General features: G+C 41.9%; 1 protein-coding gene across 5 annotated transcripts in view; it reads right to left on the reverse strand.

The window, feature by feature from the left end:
• The window catches only part of pde4ba (phosphodiesterase 4B, cAMP-specific a), a 148,417-nt gene that overhangs the window by 62,910 nt on the left and 58,813 nt on the right, over nt 1-26,694 (reverse strand). The window contains exons 1-2 of one of the 5 annotated variants that reach the window (XM_061824518.1): nt 5,442-5,671; nt 5,133-5,207 (exon numbers count right to left, since the gene is read on the reverse strand). The exons of 2 other annotated variants lie outside the window; for them this stretch is intronic. In XM_061824518.1, the coding sequence (XP_061680502.1) occupies nt 5,133-5,207; nt 5,442-5,485 (119 nt within the window). In that variant the 5' untranslated portion in view covers nt 5,486-5,671. Of the gene's footprint in view, nt 1-5,132; nt 5,672-26,694 lie in introns of those variants that run through there. 2 more of the 5 variants (XM_061824519.1, XM_061824517.1) reach the window with 2 other exon arrangements.

Consider the following 26,694-nt stretch of genomic DNA (forward strand, 5'->3'; position numbering starts at 1 on the left):
ATTAAATTAATACAAGCATTTAATTGACATTTTCCAAAAACTGGCTCAAGTGTGATACAGTCATGTTTGCTGTTTATTTTTCTTGCAAGATAAGAGAGGGTCCATGTTTTTTTTTTTTTGGGGGGGGAGGTGTTCATACGGGACGGGTCATTACAGAGCAAGTACAAAAGATCTGCAGCAAACGTATGTGTGCACAATATAGTACATGTTGGCGCATGCATGCCTGCACTTTGCACCAACTACTGAATGCTTCACTGGCTGTGCCCCGAGGTCAATCTCCTGTTTCACGTCAGACAATCACATGCAGACTACACAATTAAACATCACTCACTCACTCATGTGTGCACGCATACAGACGCAGGCAAAAAAAAAGGGGACTGTTTTCACTCCAGTATAACTCCACCCAAAATATTACTCAATTGGGAACTGAACATTCGATAGTAATCATATGTGGTGCAACTTGTATGATACAGTAAAGCAGAACCTGAAAATAAAGAGGCTACTGGTGTAAGAGGGAGAACTTCCTTAAAAAGGGGTTATACCTCAGATTTATGATTCACTTGTGACTCATGGCAGTTTTTAGGCTCTCGCAAGACGCAAGGTTTTATGAGAAAAATGGAAATATACAACATGGTGAGCATTAGCGGTGTCAATTTTGACCATGTTAGAATACAAATCATACATCAAATGAACTAACATCTTTAGGTCTCTTGCATTCTCTTGGAGCACACGGAGTGGATTGCATAATTTCTCCACACTTCAGCCCGTTTCACGTATACTTGCACTCCACGTACACCATCATAAACAAGGTTATTGAACAGCTCGGCGGTTGTTCTGTAATTACCGAAAGGTAGGAAAATAATCATTGATCTTATTTATGGCTGTGGTCAGCCTGGACTGTTCGGAACCAAACAAAAGAAGGATATCCAAGCATTTAGCCTTGGAATAACAGCACAAAAACAACTCCTGGAAACAAAGAGTCTTTTCAACGTAAAAGGGTGTATTTGTCTGGGAACTCATTCTTGCTCGTATTACTCTCGCGTGCTTTCTCGAAAAGTTCTTCGGGGGAAAACACTGTTGCGCGTCACACGTCGTTTGTATAGTAACGCAATAACGATGTGTCCTTTTAACACAGGGCCCGTCTGTGTGATCACAAACAGTATGGGAACAAGGCCCGTTTGTCCAAACTGATGAGCGCTTAACACAACTAGAGGCTCGAAGCGTCATTATAAACATTCAGAGAAGATTTTTCTTGGATGAGAGGAGATTTGGTAACATTAAAATCTGATTCCAGAAACTAGATCCAAAGTGTTATGGAGTCTTTTTTTTGACTTGCCGATTTTTGAAACCTTTTAGTGAAAGGTCTACATATACCGTAAATTCCAGCCTACAAGCCACAACTTTTTTCACACAACCTTTCATGCTTTCAACCCTGCGGTTTATGCGGCGCTAGCGTTAGCGGACCTGGTTATAAGCCTCGGTACACAGAAAGAGTTTAACGCACGCCCGGGGCTAACGCTAGAGCCGCGCTAGCATTCTGCGTACCGAGGCTTATAACCAGGTGCTCTCTGTAGGCCGGGAATTACGGTGCAAAATCTGCAGAAAAAAGGTCGCTTGGAAGAGTTTTTAGAAGAGTCACAGAGCAGCTAATGGATAGGTTTCCAATGACGTCACCACCGTCCCAGGATTCCGCTTAGACCAGTTGGATAAATTAACAATAGAAAAAAAAATTAACGCTTCACTTATCACCTGTGTTCTCTGACCTCTATGACACACAAGATGGTGTAATTGGAATCCTATCCATTGCAATAATTTCCATTTGTCCTGATCCTCATTTATTCATTAATTTTTTTAATGCACACTTGTCTATTGAATTAGGAATCGTATTAACAACTCTGCTGCGAGAACCGTCAGCAATAAAATGACTGAACTGTACTCTATATCACGATGTAGAACATTTGGTGTTTTGGACAAAATGAGAATGTCTAAGAGGGACAGTTGATCTCGCCCAAAAAAAAAAAAAAAAAAAAAAAAAAATCTCTCCAAAAAAAAAAAAAAAGCTTTTGGTCAAACGAGTTGATTTGTGGCGTGCCAGAGCTCTGAATTTGCCCACAAGGACCAGGAGCTGATTGAGTGAGCTCGCAAGGGCGAGCAGAAATAGTAGCTTAATTAATGTTCCAAAATTGCTCTTAAAATAGTTACTGTATCTATTCAGAGAGGTTGACTTCCGATACAATGATTTCATTTCATCTTGTTTGTGTGTACTGGTTAATTTAACGCTAATTAATAGAGATGACCAAAAAGCCAAAACACAAAAAGACCACTTGCACAATGTAATGTTTCCAGAGCTATATCTGGTATTCTGCTTTTATACACTAAATGTAATTATAATAACGTCAGTTTCAACTGACATCATTGTACATTATTTTGTGCAAGATGTTGTAGCTCGTCGGTCTACTGTCATTGTCACAGGATTGGCAAATTGACAGCTTAATGAGACATTTGTTCACTTTTTACTAGCACAGAAAGTCATTGGGGCCATTTACAGAAGTACAACTGGCAATGTTGGGAATTAAAAATGTTGTAACCATGCATTATTAATCAATAACAAAGCAATGCATTCCAGACAATCATGTAAAAAAGTAAACAAAATCTTATTCTCCTCCCCCCAACTTCAAACCACAAAGAAAATCAAATGGCCTTTTTTTGCAAGCACTAATCAAAAGGAAAAGAGAAACGTCCTGGCTCCAACTTATGAATAGAAACCAGGCCACTAACATAATCACAACTTCTGCCAAGTCATTATGCATGCGCATTATGTTAAAATCAATCCAACAGATGCACTCATTTACAGATCATTCGATTATTTCCAGCTTGCACGTTGCACAATTTCGGAAAATGGGAAGCAGAACTGGGCAGCAGGTGTAACACATAACACGGAAAGCAAAAAAAAGTCAGTTGCCCGGAAAAAAAATCAAAAGGGCCAGCAATTTTAAAAGCCATATATCATGAATTTTAAGAAAAAAATGAAGCTAAAGAGTAAGCCCAGCATCCGTTTTAGGTTTTATTTAGGTTAGTTCGGTTTAGTTTTATTCTGTGCAGTCACTAGCAGATCTGAATGATGATTTGGAGGCTGTTTTGGGTCACTCGGCCTGCAGCTGCGACTCTATTTAAACTGGATTGTTTTTTGCTCGAGTGACCACTTAAAATCTCAGTTATGCACTATTTGCCTCAAAACAAAAACAGCTATTAGATGGACTCTTTGCAGGAAAAAAATACATACACTATGTAAAGAATGTACTACTTGGCTAATTATACCCAGTGTAACGATCAGTGGCTCCACACATGGTGACTCTCAGGTAAGTTATAGGATCAGAAATGGCAATCATTTATATTGTGTTTACTAGACTGATCGTGCAACATAAAACACGGTCCAGTCACAATAAATGTGAGTCCAATATTGGTTCAGTTCAAATCTGGGAATTGTGCAATGAGAACATCACAGGAGCTCCCTTTGTGACTCTGCGGATAGTTTTGACTAGACTTTACACAAACTTGATCTGCCTGACCGGATTGGCTGATGATTGTCATTTTTTGCCGATCGGTTTTGATGTCATAATTCGCTGATCCGAACAGTGACATCATTATTGGGTCCTAGAAAGACAATGACTCCGTGTCGCCATTTTGCACAGTATATCCAAAACCTAGTTTATTTTCTAATATAGTAATATTTATATAGTTTTTTGTTGATGTAGAACTGTAAATATCTGTTGGATGAAGATGTAAAAAAAAAAAAACATCGGCTCCATGGGAAAAAGATGCAGTCAGGGAAGGCTGTGACTACAAGGCTGATATGGTCTATTAACTTCATGGTTTTAAGTTTTAAACGCTTGAAGACAAATATACTTACCAATTTTGCAATAAAAAATGCATGTGTTTGTTTTGTGGTTTTCCAGAATGCAGCATATTTCTCTTATCTCAGCTCCCATTCATCATGAAAGCAGCGATAGAAAACACAGTACAGCTTCGGGCTGAGCATCTACAAATGTGTCACAAAGTAGGTATTTTATCTGTGCCTAAATGTGTCAATCAAAAGCATTATTCTGTCTTTCCTACCTCATGTTTATCTGACACAAAATAGCCAGAGTTCTGACCTAGCCTACTTTTTCACATTTCACTGATTCCTTAACCTCGTTAAGCAGACATTCATGCATAAATGTTTACATCCTGAAGTTAAAAAAAAGATGTATTTGTCACATTATCTTATTACAGCATTTGGAAAACCTCCAGATCGTACACGTTGCCTGAATGACGAACGTGCACAATTTAGACAATATCGCTACACATTAAAGCCCAAAGAAGTTAAAAGACAATGTTCTTTTGTGTTGAAAAAAACAACAACTATGAGCCTAACCTTTTTCAAAATCTCAGACAAATGAAAAGATTGCACCTCAATGAGGTGCTTCAAATAATTAATTAGAAAAAAATGTCATGTTGGAGACCAGAAAACAAATACAAGTGCTGCAAATGGAGGAAGTGATATGGAAAAAAAAAAGAAAAATCTGAGCGTTTGTGGCTATTTTTCAAATGTAGAATTTTCAAAGCCAACTGTAATTTAATTTCACATTTTATTCCAGTAATGGCGTGGATTACAATAAAATACATTTTAAATTAAATTACACAAGTCATTTCATGGAGTATAGTTAAACCCAACATCGTAAAGGTTGCCATTTTCACGCACACATGCACCCATCCATCCATTTTCTGAGCCGTTTATCCTCACGAGGTTCGTGTGAGCGCTGGAGCCTATCCCAGCTGTCATTTGGCAGGAGGCAGTGTACACCCTGAACTGGTTGCCAGCCAATCGGAGGGCACATGGAGACAGACTACAGTCGCACTCACAATCACACCTATGGCCATTTAGAGTCTAAATTTAATGTGTGTTTTGGGGATGTTGGAGGAAACCAGAGTGCCCACCTGGAGAAAACGCACGCAGACACGGGGAAAACATGCAAACACCACACAGGGGGAGGCCCAGATTTGAACCCGGTCCTCAGAACTGCGAGGCCAACACTCTACAGCTGCTTCACCGTACCGCCCGTACACAAAACAAAAATGTCATTACTTCTAACCTGTGTGTGTGGCCACGGTTGGCTGCATGGAGTTTCCTGATAACTTCCTCGCTGAAGTCAAAATGAACCCTTCCTCTGCCACAAGGTGAACGCCGGAACATTGCCCCAACACACACATGCACACAATAGCCGGCACACACATGGAACCACAAACACGCCAAGACCGGCATATATTGCACAAACAAACGCACAACCTTTAGCTTGAAATATCACACACCTAACCGAGCCATTAACACACACAATCGCTGCAATTGCACATATTGTCATTCAAGGGGAAAATCGATCCAAATCACACCCAATCACACTCACCCAAAACCTAGGAAGCAGACATTCAAGCTACGCATCCTTGACATGACTGCAAAAAAGTTATCCAGCACATCCACCAGTCACCCACCTCCTGGGCACAAATAAAAAAGGCAAACAAACATTCAAACAATCTGACCCACACACAAACACACACACAATCCACATCACATCATGCAATTCTTGTCTACTGTCACAATCTCTCTCAGGAGCTGGAAGCTCTTTGGCATAGACTCTAGTTCCTCCCCATAGCGTGTGTGTGTGTGTGTGTGTGTGTGTGTGTGTGTGTGTGTGTCTTCCCTTCAGTGCAGCCCAACAGGGTAAAGAGCCACATTCAAGATCTGGAGTGGAGTCATTGGACTCTGGAGTCGCACACAACTACAGCCTCATTGCCCTATACGTGTCTATGAATAACACACAGGAACATAATGCAGCTCCACCCACATGAAAGCTCAACATAACTTCAGCTGGCCTTTAAAAACCCATTTCCGTAAAAACTTTCAGTTCATGTTTCTTGTCTTGTTTTAATGTGACAGGAATTGGTGGCTAATGGCGAGCTTGCAGAGGGTCACTGTTCCGGATGATGCACATATCAGCATCAAAATGAATAGAAACATTGATTAACACTGTTGTTAGTATATTAATGTAATTCAAGTGTACAGAAATTTACTGGCCACACTGTTGCCAATAAATTACCAGAATTTCCGGGCTACAGAGCGCCCCTGGTTATAAGCCTCACCCAGTACATTTGTAAAGGAAATCCCATTTGGTACACACATAAGACACACCTGTGTGAAAGCCGCACGTTCCCACATTGAAACCCACACTGAAACACGAGATATTTACAAAGGAAGATGGTACACAGAAAGAATTTTCAAAGTTTTAATACCTTAGCTTAGCTTAACATAGCAACAACAGTGTAGCACGAACAGGGCTGGTTTAAAAAAAAAAAACAAAAAACATACCAGTAAAAGTCACTTGCTGGGCACATACGTGCCACTGGGTTCACTCTTACCTTTTCGGCTCGAGTGCCCCCTTGGGGCCGTTGGAAAAAATGCACAAATTAGCCGCATCACAGTATAAGCCGCAGGGTTGAAAGCGTGCGAAGAAAGTCGCGGTCTATAGGCCGGAAATTCGGGTAGTGTAAATACTCCATGAAATGTCTTAGTGAGTGGAGCCTATCCCAGCTATCAGCGGGGTACACCCTGAACTGGTCGCCAGCCAATAACACGTTTTCATATCACAGAGATAAATTAGACAACATGTTTATTTTTGTACCAGTGTGCAAATGTAAGTCTCATACGGCACATCCAGAACAGATAAACAACCATTTACACACACAATTGTGCCAATGTACAATTTATAGAATTCATAGCATGATTCTGGAATGTGGGAAGAAACTGGAGGACCCAGAGAAAAGCCATGCAAACACGTGAAGAACAACATGCAAACTCCACACAGGAACGCCAGAGATTAAATTTGAACCCGGAACCTCAGAAGTGTGTGGGAGATGTGCTATGTCACTCACACAAAAGTTTTAAAAAAAAAAAAGCATTTTAAATGCTCTAATACTGTGATACAGTATTACACAGATTCAAATAATAAATAAGTATATGACTGAATTCAAACCTGTGTTTTGCTTTTAAAACAATTTTTTAAATGTAAAACACTATTCAAAGCCCTCTTGTCCCAAGAGACAGTGTTCAGCTTTTCCTCAACTGATAATGCATAGAAACGAAACTGAGCATAAAACTTGTTGAGGCAAGTAAGCCCAGTATTCATCCAAAAAGCCACAAAGGATGCAACTGAGTTTTCACTAAGTACGGCAAGACTTCAATGTGAACGTTAGAGGGCGCCATAACTGCTCTTGGCTGTTTGGGGGAGGGGGAAATCTGCAACTTTTGATAGCAACAGCCACAAGATGGCAGTGTGTTACTGGATATGATTGCATCCAGTTGTCTAATGGACTTAAAAATCATGCACATCCAGAGACCAACAAGGTTTTTTATACTCTGAAGTTTTGAACAAAATAACATACATTTTGATATTGGTCAAGGTTTATTTGATGATAAGCACATTTTCAAACTGTCCCAGCTTCCAACCATTTATCCATTTTCTGAGCCGCTCATTCTCACAAGGGTCGCGGGAGTGCTGGAGCCAATCCCAGCTGTCATCGGGCAGAAGGCGGGGTACACCCTGAACTGGTTGCCAGTCAATCGCAAGGCACACAGTGACAAACAACAGGTGGAGCCAGGATTTGAATCTCGGTCCTCAGACGTATGAGGCCAACATTCTAACCACTTGCTCCGCCATGTCGCCAGTTTTTATTTAATTTCAGTCAATATCAGGCTGCAGAACAGGTGACTGAAATGAACTATCAAATATTGCTTTTAAAATAACCGGGCCAGAAAATATGACCAAATTTGCATGCGTGAAGGCAGCGAGTGAGTCCATTTTCCTACTGTAGTCGCTCATATTTCCTCAGTATGAGTACAACCCTGACATAAAAGTGCTCCTCTCATGTACAACTCGCACGCAGAAAATTTTTACATCCGGACCAAACAACAGACGCGATACCTCAAAGCCATTTAGATCTCAGCTCTAAAAATAGAGCAAGCAAAGGGAAACATAATAGATCAGAAGTATGTTTGAGAAGATTTGTTTTTTCCACAACAGACAAATGATCCATTGGGAACCAAAGCCGAGTAAATTAACTGATAATTTTTTCCGTGTGGAAATAAACAGAGAAAAGGCATATTTTTCCCATGAATACCTGGCCAGGTCTAAATCAAGGCTTAGTTCCAATGCTGACATCCAGGCACGGGTGCCATCTATTGTTGGACTCAGCACTTATCGTAATTCATCATTGCAGCAACTGGGCCAACTCCCAGTTCTAAGCCGGTCAGTGAAGGCATTGATAGACGACTCAGAACTAATCTCAGCTTGTGTGCCAATATCTCTGCATGTTAGTACACATAAATATTATGAAACATCTTTTGTGAAATATTGACTGATTTGATGGATGCGTAGAAGACAAAAAAATCTGAGGAAAACCACAATTTATGTATAAATCATGCAGGCAGGTTTTGTTTTAAAGAGTGCTAAAATAAACAACTACACTCTTCTAAGAATCAATGACATAGAAGAAAGTAGCACAATCCTCTATCCATCCCATTTTCTGAGCCGCTTATCCTCACGAGGGTCGTGGGAGTGCTGGAGCCTATCCCAGCTGTCTTCGCGCAGGAGGCGGGGTACACCCTGAACTGGTTGCCAGCCAATCGCAGGCTACATGGAGACAGACAAACAGTCGCACTCACAATCACACCTTCGGGCAATTTAGAGTTTCCAATTAATGTAGCATGTCTGTGGAATGTGGGTGGAAACGGAGTGCCCGGAGAAAACCCACGCAGGCATGGGGAGAACATGCAAACTCCACACAGGCGGGTTTGGGATTTGAACCCTGGTCGTCAGAACTGTGAGGCTAACGCTTCACAGCTGCTCCACCGTACCGCCGTAGCACAATTCGATAAAAGTAATATGCATGCGATTTGCATTTGCTTTGCGCTAATGATTCTCACAGAGGCTGCAACCGGTCAAGGGTGCACCCCACATGCTGTGTCCGTCAGGATAACCTCCATCTTACCTGCAACCCTAATGAGGACAAGAGGCATAGGAAATTGACCGACGAATTAATAACCTGGTACTTAATGGAATTCATTTTAGAATCCAAAAGAAAAGAACTGGTTGGAAAAAAGGGGAGCGGGTGGGGGGGGAGTTTGGGGGGAGGGCATAAAAAAGAAAGATTGGCGAAAAGACAGGGTGAAAGAAGTGACGTAAAAGTGATGATAAATCTAATAGTCTGAATATATCAAATTCTCCCTCTGTGACAAATGGGTAATTCATCAAGTCTCTGCTGGTGGAGTGCTTCTCCTTTCAGCATCACAACAGTCTCTTTTATATTTCAACGTCAGACCCGATCATGCTGTGATAACCAGAGGGTGCGCAACATTTCAAAGTCCATATTTTCAACGGGGCGGAACATGTAATACCAGCACCCCAAAACAAAAAACAAAAAAAGCCCAGCATGCTTTGTTTTTTAGTCTTGTTTACTTTAGTTTCATATGATTGCAGAAGGTTGTGTCAGTCTGGCCATATTTTCATTATTTAATTCATTGTACTTATTAGAATCCCTCAAGGGGGAAGTCAACATACACTCTGCACACCACGAGGAGAACCAGATCATTCTCATGCATGTATGCAAGGAGAGCCTCAGCGTGGAAGATGTCCGCAAACAAGTCTTGCACTGCTTGATCACGTGCTCAAGGACACCTCAACAGTAGCCGGGACGCAGTTTAAAAGCTTTTCAACCGCCCGTTGCCAATTTTACATTCATCCATCCGAAGTCCTTCCAGATGGGCAACTACTGCTTCACTGGATTTTGTGTCAAAGGCATACGTGTGGTTCTGATCCTTTTGCAGGATATTGCAATAAAAGAGGCTGAAAACATGTTTAGTAATGTCGTTTTTTTACCGTGCTGGTGGATCAGCCGGTGAAGTGTTGGCCTCGCAGTTCTGAGGACCCGGATTCGATCCCGGCCCCGCCTGTGTGGACTTTGCATGTTTTCCCCGTGCCTGCGTGGCTTTTCTCCGGGCACTCCGGTTTCCTCCCACATCCCAAAAACATCCAACAATAACTGGACTCTCTAAATTGCTAAATTGGTGTGAATGTGAGTGCAAATGGTTGTTTGTCTGTATGTGCCCTGCAATTGGCTGGCAACCAGTTCAGGGTGTCCCCCGCCTCCTGCCCCTTGACAGCTGGGATAGGCTCCAGCACTCCCCGCGACCCTCGTGAGGATAAACGGCAAAGAAAATGGATGGCTGTTTTTACCAGGCTCTGCGCTGGCTACCATTTAGAGATCTACTGTACTTCCACTTCAGAAAGTTCCCTTTGTTTGAAAGACAAAAGGCAATTGATTACATTTCCTTTTTTTTGGATTAGACCAAGGGGCCTACAACAATGAAAACATCATTCCGAACCAATTGTTGACGATAAAGATAGATAAAATTTTCTCGAAGAGTTTCTGAAGACAAAGGTCACTGTGGTATAGCAATAGCAAAATTAACTCTTCAGAAGTACCAAAATCACCTGATATGGTGACTCGTCATTATGCAGCAAGATAATGACCCGAAAGACAAATGAGTTCTTCAGAGGAAAGAAGTGGAAGGTTTTTGACTGATAAAATTAATCTCCAAACCTCAACCCTATAGAAGATGCATTTTATTTATTTAAGAGGAGACTGAAGGGAGTCACTTCCTTAAACAACTGTAAAAGCCATTAGAGGAATCCTGGAAAAGCAGCACAAAATAAGAATATAAAAACACGTTAATACCTAGAAATAAAATCTGAAATATTTGGGCTTTTTTTTGGGAAATCTCAAACCCAACTGTTTTGAGGAATTGACCTCGCTCTCCTAACACGCTCCAAAGGGGACTTTATAAGCTAAGCAGCCTGATTGATAGCGGCAGGTTAAATGGGGTGTCTAAATTTGCTGTTAAACTAAATTAAGGTCATGTCAATATAAATGCAGCGCTTCAGAGACTGTGTCAGCTTTGCAGGAGCATATGGTTTTATCTTTTTTTACCCATTGTGATAAAATGAGAAGGAGAGGAAAGGCATACCTGTGGCTTGTAAATATTTTTCGCAAAGAACTGCATTTCTTTCTTTTTTTTTTTTTTTACATACAACTATGACCTTAATTGGTCATTGACATCAATCACAAGTCTGCTAAAAAAATTCAGGACGAACGTGATAATACATTTGTATTCCTGGTGCTAAAGCTTTCAACATCTTGTGGCGTTTTAATTAACTGCGTACTGTAATTTCCGACCTACAGACCGCACCAAATTACATGCCTCACCCGGTACATTTGTTAAGGAAATACCATTTGGTACGTACATAAGCTGCACCTGCGTAAAAGCTGCAAGTGCCCACATTGAAACCAACATTGATATTTACAAAGACGGTGCACAGAATGAGTTTTCAAAGTTTTAATTCCGTAGCTTAGCTTAACATAGCAAAAACACGGTGGCACGAACAGGGCTGGTAAAAAAAAAAAAAACGTTTAAAAAAAACCAAACAGAAGCGACAGCTACGCAGTAGCAACAGGGTAGCACAGCACTAACAAGGCCGTTTTAAAAAATCATACCTAAATCACTGAGCCGTGGCAGTCACACAGCAGCAACACGCTAGCGCGGCACCAACAGGGCCAGTTGAAAAAAAACAACATACCGGTAAAAATCATTGAGACAAAGCAGTAAGACATCATCAAAATGCTAGCGCAGCGCTAACAGGCCGGTTAAAAAAATAAAATAAAACATACCGGTAAAAGTCACTTCCTCAGCACATATATTCCACCGGTCTCACTCTTAGTTTTTCCGCTCGAGTGCCCCCTTGCGGCCGTTAGAAAAAATGCACAAATTAGTCACATCACCGCATACGCCGCAGGGTTGAAAGCATGTGAAAAAAGTCACGGCTTATAGGCCGGAAATTATGACCTCAACAGCTCGCACATTTTGTTCTTGAGTTTTAATCAACTCAAGTAAAGTAATAAAAAACAATACCATTATTCTCATTGTTTCCATTACCATTCCCACACAAGCCTTCTTCTTTTTCTTTCGGCTTGTCCCGTAAGGGGTCGCCACGGCGTGTCATCTTTTTCCATCTAAGCCTATCATGCATCCTCCTCCCACACATCCCTCACAACATCCATCAACCTTTTCTTTGGTCTTCCTCTCACTCTTTTGCCTGGCAGCTCCATCCTCAGCATCCTTCTACCAATATACCCACTCTCTCGCCTCTGAACAAATATTTTATGTTATCCTATTATTTCACAATATTTAAAGAGATCCTGTCCGAAAATCATTCAGGCAACGTGTAACTGGCTCACACAATCATGGGAAAAAAAGCATGTTTTCTCACCAAACTATTATCTTTCCCTCAAATGTTTGATAGCGACCGACTGTCAACCCTTCTATCTATACAGATGTTTTATGTGGAATTATCTTGAATCACCGGACAGGAGCCGTGTATGAAGTCGGTCATATGACCACTGAGGTAACTTATCAGTGACTACCAAGACAGCGCGTACTCAAAAGATGTCATCCAACTACCTCATTATACTCATATGCACATTATAATTGTGAAGATATTCAAACAGTAATAACAGTCACCAAGACACCATTAATTTCACATATCCAACTCGGGCGTGCCGCCGGGAGTAGAAAGAAAGCACTGATGGGATCTTTCTGACCGGATGATGTCACCGTCACAGTCTTGATTAATTTAATATATTTAGCTTCTTGTTTGATTAACGTCTCAATGACTTATTTGTTTTAATTCATCACTTTTGAAAGTGTAAAGTGAGTAGTGATGAACAGATTTTGTCACGGAGTGGCACGCGGACATCCTGGCGTTCCACGGTGGACCATCACAAGGTAGTCTCTTGAAGGCAGGCGAAATATCTCGAGGCGCTTCACAGTACGACTGACTCTTAGTTCAATAAAATGGCGATTGTTTGCAAAAAATAATACTCTTTCACTTCTCAAGCTGGGGGGTTTTGACCAGGGTGAGATAAAAAAAAAAAAAAATGCCTGGATGATTCTGAAACAGTCCTCCTTCAGTTCTCTAGATATCTTGAGCATAAAATGTAATGAAAGACGAGTTCACCAAACACTAACCGAAAACAAGCAATCACTTAGTATGTACATATAAGTACAGTACAATTGCATACTGGAGTCCAGTATTGATTGCATCGATCCCATCCAATTTGTCTTTTAAACTCCAGACAGCGTGGTGTACGATCGAACTTGACACTGTTCCTCCTTCTAGTCCAGGTTTGGTGGCCCACGTGCAGGTCGCGTTTCATGGATGATCTCTGTTCCCCCATACTCTAGTAACAAAAGAATTTATTCACGTATGGCAACAAAACAAGTATATGCTAGCTGAATTTGACTTTGACTACACATTAGAAGTCTCAAATATGAGAGTCCTTCTTACAGCCACTAAACTGTATCATTATCTATGCGTTACCAACGTTAATAACCTCAGCGTATGATTACTTGACAGCAACTAAGTGCTTTTTTTGTCTTCTAAAAAAATTTCACATACCGATGATATTATTGAAGCGATCCTCGTTTACGCAGTCTTGCGTGTGAATTCTGGAATTTGCACGCAGATCAGGAGCAGCTCAACTAGCATGCATCCAAGTTTGTTTTTAAATATGCATTTTCAACCTATAGTACATTTGAGTTTAAAATTTAATTTAGGCCAACAATGCAACACTGACACTAAATAATAATATAAACTTTGCTCCATGTGCTGTGTGATGATTGGCTGGCAACCAGTTCAGGGTGTACCCTGCCTCCTGCCCGTTGACAGCTGGTATAGGCTCCAGCACTTTTGTGACACTTGTGAGGATAAGCGGCTAAGAAAATGGATGGATGGATGGATGGATGGATGGTCTTTGCTCAATGGGTATCTTGAGAAAACAGTGCTCTAGTTTGCCTTTGATTTGTTTTTAATATTTCTAAACTGAGCACGTAACTGACAAGCACACAATGTCCTTCACTTTCACTTAAACAAAAACTGACATTTTCAAAGAAAATTCCACTCTCTGATATGCATTTTCAGGCTTCAAAAAAATGCTAAAAAAAATACATAGGGATTTTTATCTGCTTCCAGTTAAACAGCCCGAGTAACCACAAAATGTCAATGTACTTAATTTCTTCTCCTCTTCCATTGTTCTGATGTCACATCAGCAATATAGTGCATGTCACACCGTGCGTACCTTTATGTGTTTTATTACATGGAGACGCAACACACTGTACAAGATAAGAAATAACGAGTCCAGTTTGCATCAGGCCGCTGATACTCGTCCTTGACCTTTGGAAATGACAAACGTCAAAGTTGCACGTTCAGAAAAAAACAGTCCAATGGGTTCCTTTGCATTTTGACAATGACCTCACATCTCATTGTTAGACCATTTCGAGGGCCATCATTAAAGTGGACAAGCTAGAAACTACAAAGCAACAAGTAGATTCAAAAGCACTCGACTCTATCCATCCATTTTCTGAGCCGCTTATAACTGAGTGACGATAAGCGGTTTAGAAATTGGTTGGGTGGATGGATGGAAATTGTTAACTTCTCTTTTACCATTCACAGCAGGGTTTATTCATCCTTTTTTGAGCGGTGGCCCGATGAAAACCGGTACTAGCCTCATAGGACTGAAAACCGAAAATAAAACACTGAAATAAATTATTGTGCATATGCCGTATATTAAGGGAGCAGTCAGACACTTGCGGTTTTATTGTCATATGGAAAATGTGAATCCTGAATCGATTAAATACAAGAACTGAGAAACGAGAGATCGAATTTAATAAAAATGTTCATGCAGGGAACAGTTGGAATAATACAAGGATGGTGGCCACGATGAAGCGTCTCGCTATTTTTTTCCCAAGTGCAGGCATATACTGTATACAAAAACATGAACCATCACCTATCTCCTACAACTGGCACGCACGAAATAGTACTAATTTAATATTTTGTCCGTTTTACAGCACTATTCATACATTTTTATTGTTCGGCTTTCAGCTCAACTCTTAATTTTATTCTTATTTTTTGTGTTTGATTGTTATCTGTGTATAACACTTTGTTTCCAGGTATGGTTGCGTTTAAAGAGCTTTTGAAAATAAATTTTAGTTGAGAGTTGCGTATCTTGCTAATAACCACGCTACCGGTCTCATTTTTGGTCAAATAGTTCTACTCGTAGCATACAGTGGCTGGATGTCGGACTGAGACAAGTGTTATGACACCGTATCGGGTTAGGTGCAGCCGCCTTGTAGCCTTCAACTTCTACGTTGAATAAACTTCTTGTTGCCCACACTTAAAGTAATATTGACAACTTTCATGTTTATTTTGACCCGCTGCCCTTGTTTAACCCCACTGTGGTCCCACTGCGGGTGTCTTGGATCTTTTAAGGCTAGCGGTGAGCTAACCATCTGAAGCTAGCCATGTGCGGTAAATCCCAATGTTCACACACAAGAAGCTTTTTTTTCTTTTTTGTACTCTCAAGAGTCCGAGAGGGAGACGATAAGTCAATTTCATACGGAGCATGGGTACGTCTTTTTCAAAGTTCAGCTAACTCATGCTTGCAAATGCAGTCACAGCCTAGGTGAGAAACATGAGAAAGGATGTTTGCAAAGTCAGTTTAAAGTGACTTTCACCGGCACAGTCAGGACCAGTATTCGTGCTGTGTTGAAAAACAAAGTAAACTCAAATAAACTACTTTCTCTTAGGCGTTATCCCAATACTTTGTGGGTTGCAGTTTACACATATGGCTAAATACTGTACTGGATACTACTTCTGCATTAAACTTTTGTATTGGAACTCATATTTGTCCAAAGACCGTGAACCTCATTACTCAAACATATTCAATTGCGTTACTTTATCAAAGTAAAACAGCAAGACAAATGAATCAGCGAAGTAACCTTTTAGTTTGATTGTTACCATGCAGAGCCGTGAGTGTCAGACCAAACACGGACAAAGACAAAGTGTCACTGCTCAGATGTCACATTGTCGCAGACCGCCGGGACCACGGCCATCGACCGGTGGGCTCAATGTCTTCATGGGTCTGCATAGGGAGTTGGAATAGTCTCACACTGTGTTCACTTTCGCGGGCAATGAATGCTCCCTTGCAGGCGGCTACCAGAGAGCTCTCACCTCAATTAACCCCCCCCCCCAAAAAAAAAAAAAAAAGATCTATGCTTTAATTGTCTCAGAATTCAAATAGCACAAAAAGATTGTTACGACATATTACGTCAGAAACATGCTGAAATGTATCGTCTTTCTTGAATGTACAAGCTCAAAGGGCTAACATTGATTTATGTCAATATTATTGTCAAATAATGACTTCTGATGGTTTTCAAATGGTCGTTTGCTGCCAACTTAAATGGAAGGAACGTCGCTGGTGAAATATGTCAAGACTGCCGCAAAGTCCACCAGTGACAAGAGCACAATAATGTACTATGCAATAACCACATGATGCGGTTCATATACTTGAACAAATGTCTGTGTGTTTGTGCACACGGTCATGCATGTTCACGCAATGTGTGCATACGTCAGTCTGATGCATCCCAGCGTGGTCGCCATGGCTCTGGCTTTCAACTACTTCAAATAGCTTCCTCTATCCCATTTCCGTCTCTACTGTTTGTCAACCATCTTTTTATTTCTTCTGCTAATTCTTTCATCATTTTAATCAATACCGCTCGATTGTCATTTGCACCAAGCGCGTTACCTTCCTGCGTTTATGCTCAAATTTATAAAAGTAACCACACTGTGCTCTTTTTGCTGCTGCAGAATTCCAGAAAACAAAAGTTGGCCCTTTCAGACCTCAGACGAGAAGCGTCATTGAATGTCACTCAATATTGGACTTTGTATTCACAAAAACGATGCAGATGTCTGGCGTCACACAATGCTTGCCACGCAGAGAGGAATACTAAGTGACTATGTGCTGCATATATTTGTATCCGTATTTGTTGGCTACACCAGATTACCCCACTTAACCATCTCTTAGGCTCCAGGCATTCAAGTAGGGTGTGCTACTTCCAAGTTTTCGAAAGAAGCATAAAATTCACACTAATTTTGCAAAGTCTGGCTGTGAAATAAATGAGATGAGCATTAGATTTAAGTACCATGCCCTGAAAAATCTACAGTAAAATGAATGATTTGTGCCGCTGCCCTTTTTTTTTACGTATCGCTTGTCTTGACAGCTTGCTATGGGGCCTGGGTTTGATGCCAATGGAAACCAGAAGCTGAGGCCCCCTCCAGGCCAGGCTCCCCTGGAGATCCCAAGTGATCCAGTTACATGATTAGAGTAGTGCGGTGACGTCAAAGTAGATCATTGTGTGTTTAGGTATACTTCCTGTGTGCATACAGGCGGTTTTCCTTCTTTGTCCAGCTTGGCCCCATGACAACGACAATGCGTGCCCCTGGACACACACACACACACGCACAGCGGTGTTTGCAACCCGAGCATAGGAATCAGATTCCATTCTCTCTCAAGAGTTTGGTAGCCTCCTCTTTCAATCAACACATACACAACCCCCCCCCCCCCACACACACACACACACACACACACAGAGCTGTGTTCAGCTAACAAAATGCCTCAGTGGAGTTAAAGGGGAGCCTCATAATATATCAGCACCACATGGGAGAAGATCACAAGGAATGTACGTCATTCTATTATCACCATACAGTCTGTCTCTCTCTCTTTCTTTCTCTCTATCTCTTTCTCTTGCTTCTCTGTTTCTTTACGATCTTTGTGGAATATCGTCACCTCTCTTCATGATGTCACCCGGGCACTCAGTCATTTCCTGTGACAATTTTACCTCGTCCACCAGGATATTTTGTTGTTATTAAACTCACTTTATTTATAGAGCACTTTCACAATAACCATAACTGGAAAATAAAATGCTGTACATAAAACTGAAAGTAGTAGATGAAAGATATATTGTAGTGCGCATGATGTCACTTGTTTGGTGGACGTTATGTTTGACAGTAAACAAGAAGCTATTTTTCCAACAGCTAATGAACATTTCCAATCACTCGTACAAAATTAGCCAATCAGATAGCTGCATTGTTTTAACCCATGGCTTGACTCGCCCCTCTTGTCATCACGTCCCACAAGCAATCCTGGTTATCGGTTGCGTGCGCTTGGAAAAGTTAATGTTACGAATAACATGGTCCTCAGATGTGCTTGGGGAACGGGCAATTCTGATGAACGATATCTCGCTCGGTTACAAGGGGCCCGGTTGATTCTTTTTCCAAAGCCTAAAACACAGTTGAAGTGTCTGCGATGGATTAAGGCTCGGGGAAGACCGCACGTACAACTAAATGTGAACAATATCAACAAACACTAGGCTGTATGTTCGAAGGTAAGTGAGGGAGAAGTTTCTTCTCTGAGTTTTATTGAATTATTAAACAACTTTCACTTTGTTAGTGTATCACTGACCTGCTGAATGAAGAGTTTGTTTTATGGCGACCAGACTGGTTAGGGATACGTAAATGTGCAATGTGCAAGAGAAATCTTTATTTGCCCATTTGTATTACGAGCCAAGTCAAATGAATACACCCACTCACTTATAAAGACTACAATGAACTTGCATCCCATCTTTGTGTTCTTTACCTCTGTCACCAAGGCTCTTCTCCCCAGATTGCTTGGATGGCAAGATCTAGGATGGGTTCTGGTCGTCCCAAACATCTTCATTTTAGAATTATGGGGGCCCCTGTGCTTTTCGGAACCTTAAATGCAGCAGAACATTTATGTAGCCTTGGCCAGATCCGTGCCTTGTCACAATACGATCTGAGCTCCTCAGGCAGTTCATTTGACCTCATGATTCTCATTTGCTCTGATATGCACTGTGAGCTGGGAGGTTTTATAGAGATAGCCATGTGGCTTTCCTGATCAAGTCCATTCAGTATAATCAATTTCACCGAGACTCCAATGAAGCTGTAGAACAATCTCAAGGATGAAGGGAAGAAATGAACAGCCCCTAAGTGTCATGAAGACTTATGGATGAGATATTCCAGTTTCTTTTTTAATAAATCTGAAACATTTTAATTTCTTTTTTTGTTGCTGTCAATAGGGGTGTTGTGTGTACATTGAGGGGAAAAATTAACTTAAATGATATTAGCAAATGGCTGCAATATAACAGCATGAACATTTAAAGGGGTCTGAATACTTTCTGTACGCACTGTATTATCAGACTGATTTAGTTATTTACTGATGGCCCACTCCAAGGCTGTTTACTGAGCTGTAGCATCTCTATGGAATAGTGACGAAACACTGCCTGCATCAATCTTGAGGGACGCTGAGACAGATGATAGTGGATGAATAAAAAATGGGGAAGAATAGGAAGGCAGTAACAAAGACAAGTGAAAAACTAAGCGGAATTGAAAGAAATCTCATCCACAGAAAGACCCCAGATCCCAACAAAGGTACTGAATTAGGGTCGAAAGTGAGCACATCAAAAAGAGCCGAAAAACAAAACAAAACAAATCCCGGGTCTTCATTCAGCTGAGTCACTCACTGCAGAGCAGCCGCAGAGTGGAGCCACTTCTGGTCCTGCCAACATTCACTTCACAGCACAGACGCTGATAAATGATCAGTCACAGCAGCTGCAGCAGCTGCTGCCTAACAAGGCTGGACTGATACCGTCGCATGATAATACGTCTGGATCCAAATGTTTCACCGCTAAGATGAAAAGTAGAGTTGCCACTGATTTGATTGGCTAAATCGGATCGGACGATGTTTTGCATTTAAAATAGTTTTGTTGATCGACTGTAATGCCATAATTTGCCAATCAGATCAATGATGCCATTGATTGAATATGCGAATGAAGCATTACAGCCAACACAAACTCATTTACTCCTCTGCCATTGTGTATGTTTAATATTTGAAATACCGTTTATTTTTCACCCTATCGTGTGTGTTATGAAGTATGTACATCGGGATGGTGCGCTCAAGCACCAGCCATTTGACCTTGCCAAAAAAATAAATAAAAATGCCCTTCTTGGTCCAGTCCATAGTTAATTAGACAGATACATTGCTTCATCTGGTGATTGGACCAGTGATATATTTTTTAAACGCGGTAATCTGTCATGAGCAAGAATGGATCACAGCCAAGAGGGGCGTGACCTGGCCACCGGTTTGGGTGGTCTCATCTCTGACACCTGTCAACGGTCATAGCTGTTTCGCATGAGGCACTGTGATTAAACTAAGTATTTAAGTTGGAGTTTTGTCACTGGCATTTGCCAGTTCGTTGCATTGAGTTAGTGAATTGTGTTCACTGCCAGCAGGAATCTCCACCACCGAGAGAAAGTGTAGTGTGAGTTATCCTCGTCAGAGCGCTTCTGTGCCACCATAGTCTGAGTTAATGTTTCCAAGTTTGCCTCCTAGTCATCAGACCTCGCTTCGTGTTTTTGGATTTTGCTTATAGCCTAGCGTTGTTGTGCCTCTGTTTTCTTGGACTGCTTACACACGTTCACCGCTTAGACCTCAGCTTTGAATAAAACTACACCTTAACATCATGCCCTCGTCTCGGAGTCTTGCATTTGGGTCTGCCCCCGCACCGTTGGTTCATGAACTAATCAGTGATCGGGCCCAAAAATCATTATCTGTAGTGTTCTGTATTCCATCTAAAAGCTGGTTCAGATTAGATTGGATAAAAAAATTTAAATTTCCACTTGTAGTTTCTAAAACTATTTCAGGATCAGCAAGCTGCAGGACAAAGACAGTCATTTCAATTATATTCGACATATACATACAATGGGCGAGTGGCAATGAAGATAAAGCTTTGATACTTGATGCTAGTAGCGCAAAACAGCTTATTAACCACACAATACTTTCTTCCGCAGTACAATCGAAGCAGCATTAAAAGTTTCACAGCATAACGAGCTGGAATTTCTATGCTCTTTCTCTTTCCAAAAAGATACAGTGGAGAGGGTACACTTGACTCGTCAGTTACCCCCCCCCCAGTCCCCCCAAACACACAATGCATTTCACCAAGAGCAATTATTCAATTCACTGAGTGATGGAGACACAGGGATAACATAGTCCAGGGTTACGAGTCAAGAGGGCCCTGCAAAAAAAAAAAAAAAAAAAAAAAAAAAAGGTATAAAATTGAGACAAAAGACTAAATGCTATACTTTTCCAAGTGATGTGGTCACCCAGCCACTGGTTTCACTGTGCCAACACAAGCTCAGTGTGAGGTCTCGTAAAACAATGACTGACCCTGGCATGACACAGAAGATATTACAATTTCAGATTACAGTGACGGGGGGGGGGGGCGACAACAGGTTACAGATTACAGGTACATATATTCAACATTTTCATTGCTTGGAAAGAATACATTTTAAATGCGGTGAGCCACTTTCAAAGTAGTGCTCCGAGCGACCTTTTCAGGAATTAGCAATACCGCAAGTGGATAAATTGTCACGATAAAGAGGTCAGAGCATATCACTCCAATTCTAAAGTCTTTACACTGGCTTCCAGTCATCTTTAGAATAGATTTTAAAGTTCTGCTACTGCTCTATAAATCACTAAATTGCTTAGGTCCTGAATACATGAAAGAAATGGTAATGGAATACAAACTCAGTCGGGCTGAGATCGAGTGTCTTAGATCAACTTGTGGAGTGCAGAGTCCAAAGCAAACATAAACAAGCAGCATTTAGATATTATGCTGCATAAAAAAATGGAATAAGTTGCCAACAAAGGTGACGTCAGCCCCAAGTGTAAATGTTTTAAAATCCTGAAAAACATTAAACCCCCCCCATACCTTTTAGAGCATTTCCATTTGTAAATGATATCTCTTTTACTGTACGCCTTTTTAATTATACAGTGGAACCTTAGAGTTCAAATGACTTGGGGGTCGTACAAATCAGAATTCGACACACCCCGCTTCCCCCAAAAATATTGGGCATTCGACCCAATTCTTGGAGTCCGAACACCTGAGCAGAGTTGAACCCATGTTGACCGGGTAGCCGAGCCAAGCCGTGCAATGCCGAACACACATGGTCGGTGCTGAGAGAAGCCACTCCCGCTTCGAGTCAAGTAGGAAGTCCTAGCGTGAGCATGCACGTTTCGCGAGTGCCTCTCAAGATTTTAAAAAACTCTTTTCCAGTACTTTCTTTGCATGGGCTCAAAGAAAGACAAGTGGTGCTACCAGCAGCAAAGAAAAAAAGTAAAGTTAAGAGAACCAGAAAGGAGATAACCAGCAATTGGGAAAATGGGGTGCGCGTTTGTTACGGCTCTTGCTAACTAGTATCACATTGGTAAGTCGACTATTTTGACTATCCTACAGAATGAAAAATGTAATAAAAGGCAGCTCGTTGCCAAATGAGTGACTAGTATTACAAAACAAAGACCACAGATAATATAGAGACACTCATGAAGATTTGCCCAGTCAAATCATGGAGGGTCACTTTGCTGTAACGCTTCTTTCTTCCCTCTTAGGTCCTTCTGATGCTATCACACCACGACCAAGAAGGAAAATGATGCAAATGTAAGTTGCTTTAAGTATATGCATTTTTTCAATTGTTTAAATACATGTAGCGGTTTTCCCAAGAACAAACAAATCAGAGTTTGAACACTTGAACTCCGAGGTTATACTGTACTTTTTTATTTCTTTTTTTTTAAATCCATTTTTATTTCTTTGTATTTAAATGCTTGTAATGATGTAAGGCCCGTTAAGTTACCTTGTGTATGAAATGTGTGCAAATAAATTTGCTTTACTTTGCTATAGCTGAAATGGCGCAGATGGAAAGTTTTTGTTAGCCAACCAAAATGACCCAAGGCACGTATTGTATAACCCTTCCAAAAGCAGCCATTTTAAAAGCGAAAGGAATGGACTGTGACCGGATCGTATGAACTGGAAGACTTCCCCCTTTCGGAAAACATGCGCAAAGAAAAGTGCGACCTCATCAAAGTCATCCTGACTGCTGGTGACTTGGGCTATCGGAGGATCTGGCAAGCCTTGTTTCACCCTGCCATCACAAATCACCTACTGCTTTACTGTGCAAATGTATTATCATTATCATCTTCTAAATTTGTCACCGGGATTAAAAAACGTTTTGTTTGTGTCACCACAAAACCAAAGATGCAGCAATCTGGTATTAAATCAAAGGTATTCTGGTACGATTGCTTTAAGGGCATACGTGCTATTACCACAATCACCTGCGATCTTAATGTTTACCATCTTCGCCGCTTAGCAGACTGTGTTGCATATGTGCCCAATTTGAGCATAAATATTTCTTGATTAAGCACACAAGCCTGAGGCAAGTCACTATCAAAGTACATAATCTGCTTCTGCACCAAATGCAAGGTCTGCCTGCTTAAGTGCTTGGAGATGGCACACAAAATGACAGTGACTGTCAGAGAAGCAGACTGCCCATCTGGGACATATTTAGGTGCTAAAAATGACTTCAATAAACAAGGCTGTAATTAAAAGTGCGTTGTGTTTGTGTCTCCCTTGTGGAACTCAATTGATTTCTCAGTCCCAACGATGTACCCGGAGAGCTGCAGTGATTCACACCAGATGAGAGGAAGTCTTTGTCAAATACGGCACTAAATTTGTCTCACTTTAGTTTGCAGAGGCACGATGTTAGTGATTAGTATCTGCTCTCAGTTGGTGTATGGTGTGCTACACAGAGTCATAAGATGAATCTGAATTTCATGGAAAGGGAATTTGGATTGAAGCCCAACAACTGTGGCAAAACGCAGCAAAGTCACAGCCCGATCGAGGCTGGCCTCATCATCTTCGCTGTCACGACCCTTTTCAACCGACCTCGGAATAATTGCTCTTTGTCATCGCCAATCATTGTCATTCCAAATAAGGCTGCCATTTAGCACTCGTGTCCTCATCAGCCTAAACAGTCACTGCATGGTGATGAGCAAGAAGAGGTGTGAGAGGAGTCGCTGTGAGGAGCGTGTTCGTGTGTGTCATCATGTCAGATTTATGTGTTCCAGAGGGGTCTGTTGTTTTTGCAATGGGTCTGGACTCCTTACAAGAAGCAGTGCAAAGACACTGGCAGATGGCAAGACTTGGCAGGAACTCAGGAACTGAATGCCGTATGACGGCTGCCCGCAAGCAGAACGGCGTGTAGCCACCATGGGGCTTGTCTGGTGCTGCAGGTGAACATTAAAAACAGTAGGGCGGTTCTAAATGAACTCACACAAGCACGCAAGTGGACAAGCGCACACACCAGTTGGCCATACTGCTAGGTGGACAACATCTGCATTCATTTTGGTCCATGGGATGACTTAAAGTCATCCATCCATTTTCTACCGCTTCTCCGGGTCAGGTCACGGGGAACTAGCTTCAACAGTGATACCCAGACTTCCATTTCCCCAGCCACTTCTTCCAGCTCTTCCAGAGGGATCCCGAGGCGTTCCCAGGCCAGCCGAGAGACATAGTCTCTCCAGCGTGTCCAGGGTCGTCCCCGGGTTCTCTTTCTGGTGGAACCTGCCCAGAACACCTCACCAGGGAGGCGTCCGGGAGGCATCCGGATCAGATGCCCCAGCCACCTCATCTGGCTCCTCTTAATGCGGAGGAGCAGCAGCTCGACACTGAGCCCCTCCCGGATGACCGAGCTTCTCACCCTAAGGGAGTAAGTGAGAGCCCGGACACCCTGCGGAGGAAACTCATTTCGGCCGCTTGTCTGCGGGATCTTGTTCTTTCGGTCACGACCCAAAGTTCGTGCCCATAGGTGAGGGTAGGAACGTAGATCGACTGGTAAATTGAGAGCTTCGCCTTTCGATCTTGGTTTCCCTTGCCTGGATGCGGGTCACCGGGGCTCCGCCCTGGAGCCATGGCTGGAGGTGGGGCTCGAAGGCGAGCGCCTGGTGGCCGGGCCTGCACCCATGGAGCTCGGCCGGGCACAGCCCCAAAGGGTAACATGGGCCCCCCTTCCCATGGGCATCACCTGTGAGAGGGGCCATCGGGGTCGGGCGCAATGTGAGCTGGGCGGTGGCCAAAGGCGGGGACCTTGGCGATCCGATCCCTGGCTACAGAACTTTGAAAGTCAGTGGTGTGATTTTCTAAGAAGAGGTGTGAAGTTGGCACAATGCACGTAAAAAAAAAAACTACGCTACATTTCTACTCATTAAGCAAATTATATTTTTGTCTGATTATCCCAAATAATTAATACTATTTTCACACGACATAATTTTGAAGTTCAACTGTCAGGATATACACATCTAGCCAAACACAAGTACACACACTTCATAGATCAAGCTGTGACCATGGTGACCAAGTGACAGCCATCTCCGTTGACAGAATAAAACAAGAGTGATGCCCACCCGTAGCATTTCCTGACAGTCAGTTTCACCTTCCCCGTCAGATGTTGACACTTACATGGTACTTTTATACACTAAAGAGAATGAGAAATGGTAATGTGAGAGGGAGGGGTTCGTGTGTCTCTGTGCGACCCCATTAGTTGGGAAAGGTGCCTGCTGATATGGTTTAATATTTAACCTTCCATCACACATTCACCTCATTGTTCTGGCTGTCGTTGCTGCTCTAACCACCTACACACGCAGTATTTATTGTTTCAATCAACTTGTAAACAGCAGGCCAGACAAACTACAACTGTCGCCATTCAGCGCGGATCACGCCAATCTGGCTGAAACCTTGCACGTTCATCATGGTTATTAACAAACGCATCTGTGCAACGAGCTCACACGCAAAAAGATGTCCTGCGTATTTTCCCACAGCAGAATAAAAGATTTTCCATGGTAGCGTGAGAAAACAAACTGTAAACAAGTCACTACGGGACACATTCAGTCGACCTTAAACACAAGTTTGACTTACAAGTATTGCTTCGCTGTTAAAATGGCCATATGTCACTTTGTGAGCATGCGTGGCCCCTGGGAAGGAAGTCAAGAGCCTGCAAATCTTTTGCATGCCAAGAAGCTTATCAGTGTATTCATTTGAATGGGAAAATAATTACCATTTCAAGTAAGAGTGATTTACAAACCAAATTCCAATGAAGTTGTGTTCAACAAATAAATAGAGAATGCAATGATTTGCAAAAATGGTCAAGCAAAGATGGGGCGAGGTTCAGGTCTTTGAGAACAAGTGTGTGAGGAAATAGTCAAACGCTTTAATGTTCCTCAATGCACTATTGCAAGGAATTTAGGGATTTCATCACCTACGGTCCATAATATCACCAAAAGGTTCAGAGTATTTGGAGAAATCACTGCATATAAGCGGCAAGCCCAAAAACCAACACCGAATCCCTGTGACTCTTTTATACTAGGTTTACTTTGGAACTTGAGACTACATATCACACGTCAAGTGACTCCTCATCTGTAATAACCCAGGTCAGTAACAACACAAAACCTGCAGCACTGTATGCCAAGACCTGTTTAGGTCCCCTACAGCTAGCCTGAAAAATGTCACCATCGCCAATGAGTTGCGTTTGGGATGTTTGCAGCAGTACGTAAACATCTTGCAGAATCACTTGCTCAGTCCGCGGTGTCCAACACACAAGCCTGAAGGTCCTCCTTGACTAGACTGCTGAATATGTTTGACCTGTCCTCCATATGAGGACAAATTCTATGAAACCGATCACCGATGAAAGTTGACACAAGCAAATGCGTTCTTCACACTGGGCAATGTTACACAATGTACGATTAATATTATAT

The sequence above is a fragment of the Syngnathoides biaculeatus genome, chromosome 7, assembly GCF_019802595.1.
Source record: "Syngnathoides biaculeatus isolate LvHL_M chromosome 7, ASM1980259v1, whole genome shotgun sequence".
In the NCBI taxonomy this organism is placed as follows: Eukaryota; Metazoa; Chordata; class Actinopteri; order Syngnathiformes; family Syngnathidae; genus Syngnathoides; species Syngnathoides biaculeatus.